This window comes from Elephas maximus, chromosome 3 (assembly GCF_024166365.1).
Source record: "Elephas maximus indicus isolate mEleMax1 chromosome 3, mEleMax1 primary haplotype, whole genome shotgun sequence".
Taxonomy (NCBI): Eukaryota; Metazoa; Chordata; class Mammalia; order Proboscidea; family Elephantidae; genus Elephas; species Elephas maximus.
This window is the reverse complement of record NC_064821.1, coordinates 149,959,706-149,975,166: the sequence shown is the minus strand read 5'-3', so window position 1 is coordinate 149,975,166 and position 15,461 is coordinate 149,959,706. Positions and strand designations below refer to the sequence as shown.

General features: G+C 37.7%; 1 protein-coding gene across 4 annotated transcripts in view; it reads right to left on the bottom strand.

Moving 5' to 3' along the window:
* The window catches only part of GLMN (glomulin, FKBP associated protein), a 43,081-nt gene that overhangs the window by 17,459 nt on the left and 10,161 nt on the right, over positions 1-15,461 (bottom strand). For all 4 annotated transcript variants that reach the window (XM_049879816.1, XM_049879817.1, XM_049879818.1 and 1 more), the window contains 11 exons: positions 14,755-14,874; positions 13,464-13,572; positions 12,130-12,370; positions 10,780-10,882; positions 6,329-6,516; positions 5,014-5,067; positions 3,270-3,300; positions 3,081-3,170; positions 2,148-2,189; positions 1,973-2,046; positions 100-184 (listed from right to left, as the gene is read on the bottom strand). In XM_049879816.1, coding sequence (XP_049735773.1) covers positions 100-184; positions 1,973-2,046; positions 2,148-2,189; positions 3,081-3,170; positions 3,270-3,300; positions 5,014-5,067; positions 6,329-6,516; positions 10,780-10,882; positions 12,130-12,370; positions 13,464-13,572; positions 14,755-14,874 — 1,137 coding nt within the window. The remainder of the gene's footprint in view (positions 1-99; positions 185-1,972; positions 2,047-2,147; positions 2,190-3,080; positions 3,171-3,269; positions 3,301-5,013; positions 5,068-6,328; positions 6,517-10,779; positions 10,883-12,129; positions 12,371-13,463; positions 13,573-14,754; positions 14,875-15,461) is intronic.

The window sequence follows — 15,461 nt, the reverse complement described above, 5'->3', positions numbered from 1 at the left end:
TGGGGTATGAATTTACATTAAGGTATTCCACAAGTGAATAAATATAGCCTACGAAATAAAATAAATTGATAACTGATACCTTGGCATGGTCTTTCTTACCTTTAATGATACATCAATTTGATTTTTGATATTTTGAATAATAAAGGCTTCTACTCCTGAATGATTACTTGTATTCAATAAGCACCTTGAAACCAAAATTACAATACATTTGAAATTATCCCGGATGGCATTAAAATTAAATGATGATGAAAATCTTACAAATTCAAATGGGTTATTTTTAATTCTGAGGAATACAAAATCCACAGCGAAGACAATTAGCAAGGTGATACCAATTACAAAGTTGTCTATTATAGTTAATGCTGTCACTAACTGGTAAATTCTATTTATAACTGGATTCTTCCAATAAGAAATTTCTATTGAACCAAATTTGAATTCTTATACATACAGTTTTAATAATTAACACGGTAAGAATGGAAACTAGTGTAACAGCCTAAAAACTCCCAAAATTATTCCCTGGGAAAGTAGACTAATGCCAGTTAGACTAGTTTAATTGCAAAGAAAGGCAACTCAATAGGGTTAGCCTAGGGGGAGGATGTTTGTGGGGATACAGGCAGAGGAGAACCAGATGCTGTTATAAGACTTAAGCATCAAATTGAGATCACCTGCTCTTATCAGTATAAATAAAGAAAAGGTATGATAAAGAATACTAATGTTGGCTGATCCCAAAGTAGACTTTTTAAGCACTGTAACTGCTTAACTCACTTTTACTACCTAGAACAGGGGTCGCCACACTAAGACCTGCAGGCCAAATACAGCCTGCTGCCTGTTTTTGTAAATAAAGTTTTAATAGAACACACCCATACCTATTTGGTTGACAAACTGTCTATGGCAGCTTTTGCTACAAAGTTGAACAGCTGCAACAGAGACCACATTGTCTATAAAGCTTATATTTACTATCTGGTCCTTTGTAAAAAGTTTGCGAACTCAAAAAGAGAGTTGCTACATTCTTTGCCCCCTTAAACAGCACTATTAGTAAACTCTGCTATTAACTTATAATGAATAGCCTGTCAAAAGTTACAACTCCAAAGTCATTAATTTGAACTGTGAAAAATGGAAATTATTGATGTATATAAGGTGCTAACAGGAGCTTTATCAATCTCAGTTTAATCTTTTAAGTCCATTTTAATTTTAGAGTATTTGAATTAAATGAATTAAAATATATATTATTATTCATGATTCATAAACATATATATCCATATTTGATTAATCCTTTTCTACCCATCGCGAATAAGAGAACTTATTATAATAAAGCTTCCAACTGGAGTTGTAGAGTCCCTGAATGGTACGAACAGTTAACTCGTGTGGCTCCTAACTGAAAGGTTGGAGGTTCCAGTTTATCTAGAGTCCACCTTGGAATAAAAGGCCTAGCGATCGACTTGTGAAAATCAGCCAAGTGAAAACCCTACGGAGCACAGTTCTACTCTGACACACTTGGGGTCATCGTGAGTCAGAATCAACTCAATGACAACTGGTTTTTAACTAGAGTTGTATTATAGGTAAATCATACTGAAATAATTATATATACTGAAATACTATACCCTGGAATAATGACATGGCATTTTTTTTTTTTAATTGTGCTTTAAGTGGAAACCCTGGTGGCGTTGGTGGTTAAGTGCTACAGCTGCTAACCAAGAGGTCAGCAGTTTGAATCCGCCAGGCGCTCCCTGGAAACTATCGGGCAGTTCTACTCTGTCCTATAGGGTCGCTATGAGTCAGAATCGACTCGATGGCAGTGGGTTTGGTTTTTTGGTTTTGGTGCTTTAAGTGAAAGTTTACAATTCAAGTCAGTTTCTCATAAAAAACTTATACACACATTGTTATATGACCCTACTTGCTCTCTCTACAATGTGACAGCACACTCTTTGGTTTTTAATCAACCACACATTTAGCAATTAACCATCTTAATACATACCTAAATAATGTATATTTGCCTTGTGAATCCAACTTGTTAATATATAGTTGCAGCAAAGCTAAACCCTTTTTCCTCTAAAATGGAACAAATAATATTACATAAAATGAATAAAGATTAAATTTTTTATCCAATTTCTCATTGTAACTCATTATTTTGTTATAAAACATTTACGTACCAATGCCTCAATGGGGCAAAGCGTCATTACTTTCACTAAGCCCTGCAAATAAAACAATTCAGATGTTACTAGAGTATACTGATTGTGAACAAACAACTATACTATCAAGGGTGGACGCTAAAAATTTGGAGAAGTAAAGGTAGGAGATTTAAAAAAGTGAAGTTAATTTTTCCCTGAGCCATTCGGTCAGTCTACCGTTATCTCTACAGTAAGTGAAGTGCAATCAATTTTGTCAGTGATATTGACTGGGCTGTTACAAAGTGTGAATTTAAAACTTAGTGGTAATTTTCAATGTCTAGAGAGGATAAACATGAAATCAAATATGCAGAAATACAATCTGTTCCTTCAAAATAATCAGGTTTCATATATCAATGAAAGCCATGTTTTTATTTTTAATTTAAGAAGTGGAAAAATCAGTTTCCACATTGAAATCTAGGAACCTATCTTGGATATCCTAACTAACAAACAGTATTAGCCAAAATAAACCATAGGACGCAAAAATGCAATGTTTATTAGTCTTTCTAGTAATGAGTCAGTGTATCCCTCAAGTGGAATCCTGGGGATTTTGAGTTATGAGAAAAGTAAACCCAACACTGGGTTAAAGAAGGTTATGCTCCCCCACTACATGTTGTGCTGTTGTACTGTGGCCACTAGCCACACATAAGTTAATCTAAATAAATAAAATTTACAATGCAGTTCATAGTTGAACTAGCCACATTTCAAGGGTTCAATGTGGATACTGGCTATTGCACAGACAATAAACATCCCCACCATCACAGAAAGTTCTGCTGGACAGCACTTGGACACCACTGCACTAGTTTTCAAAGGACATGGAGAAGAAAGTGGGACAGGCGTCAGAAAAAGATCTCTACCTTACTTAAGTTCAGAATAGGCAAGGGACTATTTTTAAGATAGAAAACATGTCTTAATTACCTGAGGCACAGTAAGAAAACTCTTGATTTCTAAGTACTGGTGAAGTAAACTGTTGTCTTCTATTCTTAATAAAGCATTCTCTAACAGATCCTACAGATTAAAATAGAAATACATATATGTTGAAGTCAATGGATATATTTGTTAACATGACTATGTATTAAAATTATTACTGAGGCAAACAAATCTTACCAATCCTTTGGAGAAAACAGATTCTTCTGTTCTAGAAGAGAATATTAAAATTTATCAGCATGATTTTATAAGTTATTTTAGATTTATTCTTCATTTTAGGAAAAATAAACTGAAATTTAGAGACTTTTTAATACATATCATTAAGGAGAAATTCTGTTTTAAGAACTTAGTCAAAAATTTTAATTCATCTTTGATCTTTCTTTGAATGGCCACTGATATCCAAATCTGACCAAAATTAGCCTACTTGGGGCTTGCTTCTTGGCAGCAAATCAAAAGATCTTCAACAGCATGTACTGAGAAATCGATTATACCCAATACTATTTCAGTTAATTTTTCTGTAAAATCTCTTCAGTTCTTTTTATACAATAATTCTATGATCTCCATTGGTTTTTTTTTTTTAAGGTTTGTGATCGCTGTTAACTAAATATTTAAGAACTGTGGCAAAAAATTATCTCAGCCTCCAGGTTCTTATTCTAATCATACAAGGAGTTAAGTGTTACACTTTTGGCTCAATGACTAACCAGTATGGAAATCTCAAGAACATAAAACTTAGATTCAAGAACAATATATAAGAATACGGTACACTCACCATATAAATAACAGGAACTAAGTAAAAAGAATATAAAATCATTAAGACATACATAATAACGCAGCAAATTTACAGAGTTAAAAACTACTTGTGCCAGGAGACCCTTGGCAATTCCTGCCTTGTGGGCTGAGGCTTTGGATATTTGCCATGTTACAAATCTTCCTTCACCTGGGAAGAGACGGGACTGATAAACTGTCACTAGTGTTCCTACAACCAGAATACTCCTTAGAAGCAAGGATGGCGACACTACATCTTACATACTTTGGACATATTATCAGCAGGGATCAGTCCCTGGAGAAGGACATCATGCTTGGTAAAGTACAGGGTCAGCAGAAAAGAGGAAGATCCTCAACGAGATGGACTGACACAGTGGCTGCCACAATGGGCTCAAGCATAGCAACAACTGTGAGGAAGTCACAGGACCAGGCAGTGTTTTGTTCTGTTGAGCACAGGATCGCTATGCGTTGGAATCGACTCGACAGCACCTAATAATCACAGTGTTCCTAAAGGATGGTACTGCAAGGCCCTGACTGATCTCAAAAGATAATTTAAACGTGTTTTAACAGGGAAAGAAAACAAAGCACATAGAGCTTTATAAAATTCTTTCGCTTCTGTTTTGAAAAATTATGCATACCTATTACTTTGTAATTGTTTTAAAAGGCAAAGTCTTGCATCTTAGCACCCCAAATGAGGAAAGTTGTAATTGAATGGCATCACTGTCAATAATCTAGATTATAAAAAGTGGGGTCAAGATACCTCCTTCCTTTTGATACAGTTAACAGATTGTGTCCGTGAAGCAAAAGCATTCCATGAATTTTTTACTGACCTACCCCCACTTAGGTGGAAGAGGATTCAGTGGGGTAGGGATTCTTCAATTTACCAACTGTTGAAATAAGGAAACCTCAGAAACAGATGACAAGAAAACCAAGGGAGTAATTTTAAGACAGTATCTTAAAGTTATCTTGAGTTAAAATAAGAGACTTTGGTGAAAAATCTCTGACTCATTTCTCTCTACTGTGAATATTTTCCTCACTGTTTTATAAAATAAGCGCTTAATTAATTAGGGCCTGGCAAAGAGAAGGTAGTCTCCCCTGATCTTGTCAAGGACTATTTTAACACTACTGTTTAATTCTAATACCATTTGAATGATCTTACCTTTGCAAAAAGACTTCAATATGCCCCATATTAAATTGCAAAAGGTATAATGGGCTAAAATGGAAGAAAAAAAAAAAAGAGAGAGATATCTATACACATATATATATTTTGGGAATTTTATACACATACTAAGTCACTTTCAATGTAGAATGTAATGCTTAAGAGTATAGGCTCTGGGGTGAGACAGAATTATTCCACCTATGTCACTAATTAGTTACAGGATCTTGGGCAGTATCTTGTCTTAGCCTGTGATTTTCACTTCTGTAAAATGAGATAATGCTCTACTTCAAAGAATTATTACAAAGATAATGCCTATTGAATGCATGGAAAGCTGTTAACACAATGTTTTAATACATGACGAACATGCCAATGGTAGCCATTACTGCAATATTTATATATCCCCAGGTATATGCATCCATAAATATACAAACTCCCACAGAGTAATATACCCAAGCCCTACAAGACAAATATACAATCTTTATCCTCACGGACCGTGAAGTCCAAAAGATGTTATATGATAGACATATATATATATAATTTTCACGAACTTTATAGAAAAAGAATGACAAGTTTAAGATAATTATAACAGAAAGATTCAAACTTAATTGGGCGGTAAGAGAAAGCTTTCCTCATAAAGTGACATTTAAGGATAAAGATTGTTGTAAGCATGCATGAAGGTCCTACAGCAGGAAGGTTCATGACACATTTGAACAAGAAACTAAAAGGTGCTACTGGAGCGTAGTAAACAAGAGGTGGTACATGAATCAAGAGATCAAAGAGGGGCCACCCCATGCATCAGCCTGTCTTATAAGTCATGTTAAGACATTCAGATTTTACTTTTAGAGTAACAGGAGGCACTGAAAGGCTTTAAGTAAGAGACTACTTTTAAAGCTTCACTTTCTAGCATGTGAGAATGGGTTGGATTCAAAGGAGTGAGCATGGATATATAAAGATCCACTCGAGATTATGCCAGTAATCCAGTGACGAGCCCATGGGTACCTAACCAGTTCCCTTCCTTACAGTCCAGGGTGGTCCCAACACTGTCAAAACCAAGACCAGTTTATCACCTCTGACCACTGTCCCCCACCATTCCCTTATGCCTATTTCAACACTCACCCTTTTCATAGCTTGACAAATCATAGCCAGCATCATTAGAACTTTAGCAGCTAGTGTCACTTAGAATAAAAATAGCCTTTGCTTATATTTTATTTTAAATGTTCTAACATGTTAATAGACACATATATAGGATGTTAGATAAAGGAGTTTAATAATATTCCTTTTAGAATACATGAATAAGCCAAACATTGACTCTTACCTTAAGACCATTGGAAGCTGATCAATAGTGATGCCCTGTACAAATACTAGATATGCCAGAGAAGCCATAGAGTCTGCTAATTGTTTGTTTTCTTCTTCCTCAAATTCAAGAGGTTTCCAAATCCTCTTTTTCCTTCCATGATTAAAAATCATTTTGGAGAAAGGTTCTCCAATTGCTGATAAAAACCCCTGTGAAATGAGTAAAAAAGGAAGCTGTGGCAGACAGACCCTAGGGTGATTAGCCACCCCCTCAATGAAATCACACCCTACAAAATCCCCTCCTTGAGCGTGAATGGGACCTGTGAGTCTTGCTTCCAATCAACAGAATTTGGCAACAGTGATGAAACATCACTCCCACTGGATGATGTTAGATGACAAAGGGAAGGAATTTTTACAGATGTAATTAAGGTCCCAAACCAGCTGATTTTGAGTTATTCAGAAGGGAAATTATCCTGGGTAGGCCTGACTTAATCAGCTAAAAAAAAAAAAAAATAATCAGCTAGAAGGTTTTTAAAGAGGCTCCAGGCCTTCTCAGAGAGATGCTCTCCCTTGGTGGCTTTAAAGAACTAGGCTACTATGTTATGAAAGGGCCTATGGAGAGGGCAACGTGTCAAGGGACTGTAAGGCAGCTTCTGCATGCTCATAGCAACCCCTGGCCAACAGGCAGCAAGAAAATAGGAACCTCAGTCCTACAGCCACAAGAAGATGAATTCTACTAACAATGTGAAGGAGTCTGGAAGTGGATCGTTCCCCAGTTAAGCTTCTGATGAGACCACAGCCCCAGCCAGCACCTGAGATAATCTTGAACAGAGAACCCAGGTAAGCTGTACCCAGAACATGAGCTGCAAGAACTGTAAGATAACAAGTGTGTTGCTTTAAGCTGCTAAGTTTGTGGGAATTTGTTATGTAGCAAGAGAAAACATACAGAGGCTAACAACGAAATCACATTCCACACAAGCGTTTATCAGATGGTTTCTAATCACCTTGGTCTTTAATTCAGAATCACGATTAAAGCACACACACAAAGGAGCCTTACTCACATGACCTGATGGCTAGATAGAGGGCTCTGGCATAAACAGATGCAAAATCATTTTACATTTTTTTTAGAAAGCGCATCAGAGATATTTGAAAGCAATCTAAAAAGTGAGACATACATACAAGTATCATGAAATGACGATAGTAAAGCAACTGCTCGACTGAAAAGTACTCTAGGCACAATGCTCCAGGGACCGCTGTGACCTAGGCACAGGGTGGGCTTGAGGAACACCGGTCTCTTCAGCCGTGGGCAGTGAGAGCAGAGGCTGAGGGAACAGGGATCGCTCAGCTCAGGCTGTATGGGCTCTTGCGCCGTAGGAGAAAGAGAAACAAAAATAGACAGGACCATAGGGTTAAATCTTTACCCTTCTTTAAAGAGTAAAAGAGGGAGAAAAAGAGACTATAAGGAAACACAGGTTCACCCCATGCCCCTTATACCACTCACAATTCCAGAATACACTAGAAAGCACCTGACCTTCAGTACCCAACAGTTTAAATCTTGTCTCTACCACTTACTAACTGCAACACTGGGTGAGTTACCTAACCTCTCTAAGCCTCAGTGTCCTTATCTAGAAAATGACATAATTCCTTTGTCAAATATTTACTGATCAGCTCACGAAAAGGCTTATTCCACATATTCACTCACTTTTTTAATAAACAACTGTGTGCCAGGCACTGGGCCTGACACTGTGGAGAATTATAAAGCCAGATAAGACTTCTCTTGCCTTCAGGGAGTTAAAATCTGCTGATCTGAGATAGCTCCATTAGTCATTTCAGAACATAAAAAGGAGACATGGAAAACCATCCTCCGTCACAAGAAACTGCTATTCAGCTACCAAATGCTAAATATACACTGCTGCACTGATTTCCAAGCCACACATTTTTCTTACAGCTACAATACAGAAAGTTGACTGTACTCATATTCCAAATGCCCTCTGAATCAAAAAGCTCCGTTTCTTCTTATGCAGCCTATCTACTTATTTCTTTCCAGAGTAGGGTAGCTTTTTAAAAAGGCACCATATGTAACTAGGTTCTACAGTGGTGTTCTAGAAATGTGGGGTCCACCTGTGTCCAAATCAGCCTGCACTATTTATCCACACACCATTCAGCAGCGCTGCCCAGCCAATACCTGCCACTCTGCAATTTCTCAAACCTCATGGCAGCTTCTGCTGTTTCAGGAATGTTCCTATGCTACAACCCTTGAGACAGACAAGCAGTTCTGTAGCAAAACCACTTGTAGGCATGGTTCAGGCCAGTCAATCCCAACCACACTACACGTATCTATACTTTGGTAGCACAGAGCAGAAGGCACCTCCTTGCTTCATCTCCTACCCTGACCTTCACCTCTACTTCTTTAAGCTGCTTTGTGTTTTTTCACTGCCGGCTCTTTCTACTTGTAATGTTTCTCCCACTGAGATCTTAGGACTTCTCCCCTATACCCACAACCTCTTCATAGGATTCCTGCTGTACCTCACTGCTTTTATTAAACCTGACTGATTCACAGCCTCCTTTTTGGTAGAAGCTGCCCACATTCTCACACCCTGTATACTGCAGGGCCAGGAAGGCAGCAGTGGGGTAGGGTGGTGTGGGTAAAGCCTTGGTGTTATGTTGGCTCTTCCCGCACTCCAGGCAAAATCACATTTTCCTTTGAGGCAGATGCCATATTGCCTTTTTTCTGTCCTTATCTCTGTCATATACTGACTTCCTGATCACTTCCTCGTATTCACTGAAGATGATTTTGGCACCTGCTCACAATTTTTCTCCAACTTCTATCTTGATCCTAGGAAATGTTCATAGATTATACAGCTCTACCACGGCAGCCTCATGGTTCTTGATCTCTGGTGACCTTTACTTCCGGTCCATTTCAGCACCTAACTTTATCCTGGATCTCAGTTAACATTCGGAAATTCCACTATTCCATCTTCTAATGATCTCGTAGCCTCTTCTCTCGTAGCAACCTACTTTTCTAACTCTGAATTTTCCAGTCCTGTGATCTCTCCATGTTAACCTAGCATATCCATCCCATCTAAACTCCCTTCCTTCCTTATCCAAACTGGACCACACATAATTGGTCATCTGAACTACCAGCACCTTATATTTCCTTTACCTACTTCTACCCAGTAAAAGGAGGTCTGGCAGCACAGTGGTTAAGAACTCAGCTGCTAACCAAAAGGTCGGTAGTTTAAATCCACCGGTCATTCCTTAGAAACCCTATGAGGCAGTTCTACTCTATCCTATAGGGTCGCTATGAGTCAGAATCGACCTGACGGCAACTGGTTTTTTTTTTTGCTCTTACCCAGTTTAAAAAAAATGGAGTCCCCAGGTGGCACAATGGTTAAGCACACAACTACCAGTTGAAAGGCTGGCAGTTGGAACCCATCCAGAGGTACCTCAGAAGTCAGGCCTGGTGATCTGCTTCCAAAAGGTCAAAGCCTTGGAAACCCTATGGAGCAGTTCCATTCTGCACACATGGGGTCACCATGAGTCAGAATTCACTTGATAGCAACAACCCAGTATAATGTCAGTCTTTGAAAAATGACTAAAATCCACCTTCCCTACTTCTATACTCAGGTAGGTGAGTATTGCTGGAGAAAATCACACACAAATACAGACTGGTATCATAATGATGGTCTCCTTGGTGAGCTCACCTTAAGTGCCAGACTCTCTCAGGTTCAGTCCTAGACCATTTCTCTTCTCACATTGATCTACCTTCTTAGATGATCTCACCCACTCTTACTCATAATTTCCTCCTTAAAAACCTGCTCTCTCTGTCTATTTGATATATATTAAAAAATCAGTGTTAATCTTGTTAGGTGTCATAATGGCATTGTGGTTATGTAAAAAAAAAAGAGTCCTTATCAGTTAGAGAAACATACGTAAGTATTTATAGATGAAATGTTATGTCTAGGACTTGCTATAAAATAATACCGCAAAAAGAAAAGGAGAGGACAGGTGAAACAAGATTGGCAAAATGTTGGTAACTACTGACTGAGAACATAAGGGTATGTTACAGTGTTTGCTCTACTTTCCTGAATGTTTAATAAAAACATTTTTTTTAAGTACACACCTCCCTGCTCTGTATTCTCTATCGCAATTATTGGCACCTTTATCTGCCCAGTCACCCAAGCAAAAAAAAACCTCATCCTTTTACTATTCTTCCAAATCCAATCCATCACCAAATTTTGCCAATTTTACCCATTATAAAGTTCTCAAATCTGCCCTCTCCTCTTCATCTCTACCAGTTTATGTAACTTAGGCCAGCATCACCTCTCACTTAACTCCCAAGAGACACCTAATCAGTCTCCTTGCTTCCAACTTCACCTCAGTTAAATCCATCCTCCATCTGCAGTACATGAGAATACACAGTATTTTAGATGACAGCAGATTTTTACAGCAAATTAAATTAGCTGTACTTACCACGATTTGAGATGCAAAATATCTTAAAGGATCATTTCTTGCTTCTTCAGGCTGTTCAAGGAATGGTGCTGTCAGCAAAGGGCATTTCAAGCTCTTGAAACAACTAAGGTAAAAGAAATCAGTAACTCTGAATATAACACTTCTTAAGTATAAAATACGTAGTTCTATAAACACAGCTACGTTTTCATGGAAAATAACATGAGCACCACTAACTCAACGGCCTATAGAACGAGTGATGTAACATCAAATAATGAAGAGAGCAAAGAACACCCTGCTGACTCAACATGGTACGAATCTCCACCACATCTGGAATAAACCAACGGATTCTCAATGTTTGTCTTAGGACCAGTGTTCGTCCAGGATGTAGTTTTTACTAGTTCAAGGAAAAACTGGGACAGTGTATTAATTTTTCCAAACAGGCATATTTGTTTAATTTAGAAAAACAGACTCTACTCTATGATTAAGCCCTTCCTATATTAATTATCTTTTCGTTTATGGAACTGCCAAAAGGTTGGCAGTTTAAATCCACCAAGATTCTATGGGGGCAGTTCTACTGTGCACTATAGGGTTGCTATGCGTCGGAATCGACTCGACGGCAACAGGTTTGTTTTTTTTATTTTTTTAACCTGACAAAATAGAAAGCTGAAAATACTTCATTAGCCCCCAAAATTAAAAACACAAAACTACTGGACCAGGATGGTTAGACCATCAGTAGTCTAGTCCAGCAATGCCCAACAGAAATATAAATCCAAGTCACACATATAATTAAAAAATTTGTAGTATTTAAAAGTTTTCTTGTATTAGAAAAGTCACAGTAACAAAAAAGGAGAAATTAAGTTGAGATATTTTACTTATCCTTTTTTTAAAATAGTTAAGTTTTCAAAATCCAGTAGGTATTTTACACTTAAAGCACACGGAATCTGGACTAGCCATATGTGAAGTACTTAACAGCCACACTGGGCAATACAGGCTTAGTCTATAGTATCCCTGGAGTGAATACTACTGGGTACTCTACCACTGTTTTATGGTCAAGCTGGATGTTCAACTGTCTGGTGCTCCCTCTGCTGATTTCAAAGTGGGAGTAAAAACACAATTCCCCTATCTTCATTATTCACTTTTTTTATGATAGGTCAAGTAAATACAGAGATGAACACAAATCAAATTAAATGAATGTAGTTTTACATTTGTTAAAGAATCAGTGCCTTATTAAATGTCCCACTGTCATCTGAACCCCATATTCTTCTAAAGTTTCAAAACGTGAACATGAACTTATATTTATATGACAAACTAAAGCAAAGAAAAATAAAGTAACTGAACTGGCTATCAATTATTAAGCTCAAATATACTTACAATTTCAATAATTCATCTTTTAACTTTTCATTTTCCAGCGAGTTTTCTTTGGCATCAACGACTTCTTCCACAAATGGCTTAGTGAAATCTATCAAGGCCTTGCAACACTGACAAAGGCCATATTCATCTGTTTGTATTTGTTCTTTTGAGTACGGAACAGGAAGAAGAGATAGCTGATTCCAAAGGGTAGACAATGCTAATCCAACTGAATATGCCTTGTTGTTACGAAGTTTCTGAATCACTAAAAAGAGTTCAAATTGTTACTTGAGATAGCTTCATGAAGTATGCCAAGGTCGGCACAAGAAGCCTAGTAAATGTAGAATTATAAGACATATTTTTCCCCTATATTTTAGCAACTCTGAAATCAGGATGGCATATCATCGCTTAATTGGCAGTGTTTTTCCTTCTTGGTACATAAAATGATGAAGCATCTTACAAATCATGTCATAATATAACAGATGCCATGAAATCTTCTTTATGTACGTTTCTAACAGGTTAGAGACTTAACAAAACAAAAACACATTTTTCTTTATTTTGGGGGAGATGTTATGAGCATAATATATGAGAAAGTGCCTTGTAAACTATAAAGCACTGCACAAATGAGAGGTAGTATTAGATTTTTTTCTAGAAAACTCTGAATATTTCAGGTGGTACAAAGCTGGACATTCATATTTAAAACAATTTTACTCTAACTCCTGATTCTGGGTCCCTCTATCATATTCTAAGTTATATGCAGGTCATAAATGGAAAAAGTGGCCTCTTCCCATGGATAATCACTGTCTGCCTTGGTTGCCAAGGTCCATTACTTACCAATACTGTTACTGTATTCAACCAAGGAGCCTTATCATTTCACCTCCTAGTTTCATTCCTCAGCAGTATGTTTCTTATTCCCAACCCTAACCACCCCCACCCCAAACAGAGGCTAAGCAATAAATACCCCGCCTGATGCTGTTCTTAACCAACATACAGGAATTCCACAGCTGTACTGCAGACACCACAGAAGTTATCCTGTAAATATGTTTAGAGGGAAATTCTAGATGTAAGTTACAGATAGGAAGGTTTGGCAAAAATTACAAGTTACAACACAGCACATGAAAAACAGTACAACATTCAATAAAATACACACAGATTACCTATTCTGTGCCAGGTTCTGCTATTTTTTTAAGAGCAGGAAGATTCAAACTGGCATTACTATTATTAGTTTATGCCAATAAAGTATGCAATAATTAGTCATCAACTCTACTTTTGTTGTGTAGTGCTGATGTTTTGGGTAAGCATCAGGGCTACTTACACTGAAAAAACAAGAAATATTTAGGTACCGAAATCCTCATTACCTGTCTGTAATGGCTGAAGTAAAAGGAGAATACTTTGGGAGATCTGTTTTCCAGAGGGCTCTTCGATCAGTTCAAGCAAACCCAACAATAATTCCTTTGGATTACATAACTATAAAAATATTCACAATTGAACCTGTTTAATACAAGTTGTATTTAAAGCCACATGATTACTATTTTTAAAAGAAGGCAGATACTGAGAAAATACAATTATTTTTGTTTCGCCGTAAAACGCCTCATATGATTGTTAATTAGGAAAAAAAAAAAAGGCACAAGCACAGCATACAATCTGCGACTGGCAAGCAGTCAAAGAAGCAAGAAGTCAAAGGGTTTATTAATGGCAACTACAGAGTGGAAAGGTAACTTCCTGGCTAAGTATGGGAGGGAAGAGCTCAGGTTTCCTTTGAGCTTCACCTGTCTACTCTGAAGGCTGCTATAGATTCCCAGCAGGTGGGACTCTTCCCATCCCACCCTGCCAGGTATTTAACACTAGTCCAGACAGTCTCTTTGGTAACTCCTGAAGAGATAAAACTTTGCACTGCTTCTGACTAGCTATTATCACCTCACTCGCCTTACTATTTTAAAGCCCTCATAATTCATAACTAATATCTAGCTGGAGCTCCTCCTTCCAAGTATACATTTTATTCGCACGGATTTCCAAGTAGCTTCATAAAATGTCTTTTTCTCAGAATTTACCTTTCTCAGTCATCATATATTAACTCATAACTCTAAAAAAAAAGCCCAAGCCCATTGCCATCAAGTCGATTTTGACTCATAGCAACCCTACTAACCTTTAAACAAGGTCTTTCTAAGGTTGTCAGTCACAACTGATTAGTGTTCTTATTCCTACTCCCATTGTGATCACCTGGATTCTTGTTTTTCATATTGTTTTAGAGGCTGTACCACAGAGCATTGAGCAGTGAGATTCGATTCTAGTGCTAATGTTTCCAAAATATCAGTATGGCCTTGAACTACCCCTCTAGGCCTTGAATTCCACATGTATACAACAAGGGACACTTGTTTAAAATACAGCTTCCCAGGTCTCTCTTGGAATCGGGGGTTTGAGATGAGGTTAGATAATTTTTATAGTCAGGAAATCTGAGCAACTCTGAAACGGAATCACCATCCAACCTCTAAGACTGGGCCTTTTTCTCGGAAGAATTCTCTCCTATGTGTATTTTCATGAGTTAAGTGCTTTCTCACCAAACAACAAGCATTAAGGCTCTGAACCTAAAAGGGAATTATAAAATACTGCTGGGTGTCGTGAAAAGAGAATTTAGTTTCCTTAACTTACCTTTACCAATAAATCAAGCATCAGAAAGTAATCTTTTCTTTTATCACCTTCCTTATCATTCCATAGAAGACATCGAACAACTGGACCAACAAGATTCCAGCCCATATTCCTAATGATGACCTGTAAAAACATTTTCAGAGTAAAGCAAACAGTGCCATCTATAGGACTCTGTGTGCTTTCCCAACTTGGAGGAGCTGAGAATTTTCTCTGAATAGGAAAAGCAAGGAATGTGAGGCCTATGACATTTCACCACTACCTTTCTAGTGCTGGCTGCTCTTATGGGTTGAACTGTGTCCCAAAAACGATATGCTGAAGTCTTATCCCCTGTACTAGTGAATGTGACCTTATGTGAAAATAGATCTTTGCAGATGTAATTAGTTAACATTAGGTCACATTGGAATAGGGTCCTACACCAATATGACTAGCATCCTTATAAAAAGAGGAGAGACACAGAGATAGTTGCAGAGGGAAGACAGCCATGTGACAACAGAGACAGGCTGAAGTGATGCCACCACAAGTCAAGGAAGATCTGGGTTACCAGATGCTGGAAGAGATCTTTCCCTAGAGCCTTGGAGAGAGCATGGCCCTGCTGACACCCAAAACTCAGCCTTCTAGTTTCTAGAATCGTGGGAGAACGTATTTTTGTTGTTTTAAGCCACTCACTTTGAGGCACTTTGTTACGGTGGCCCTAGGAGACTAACACAGCT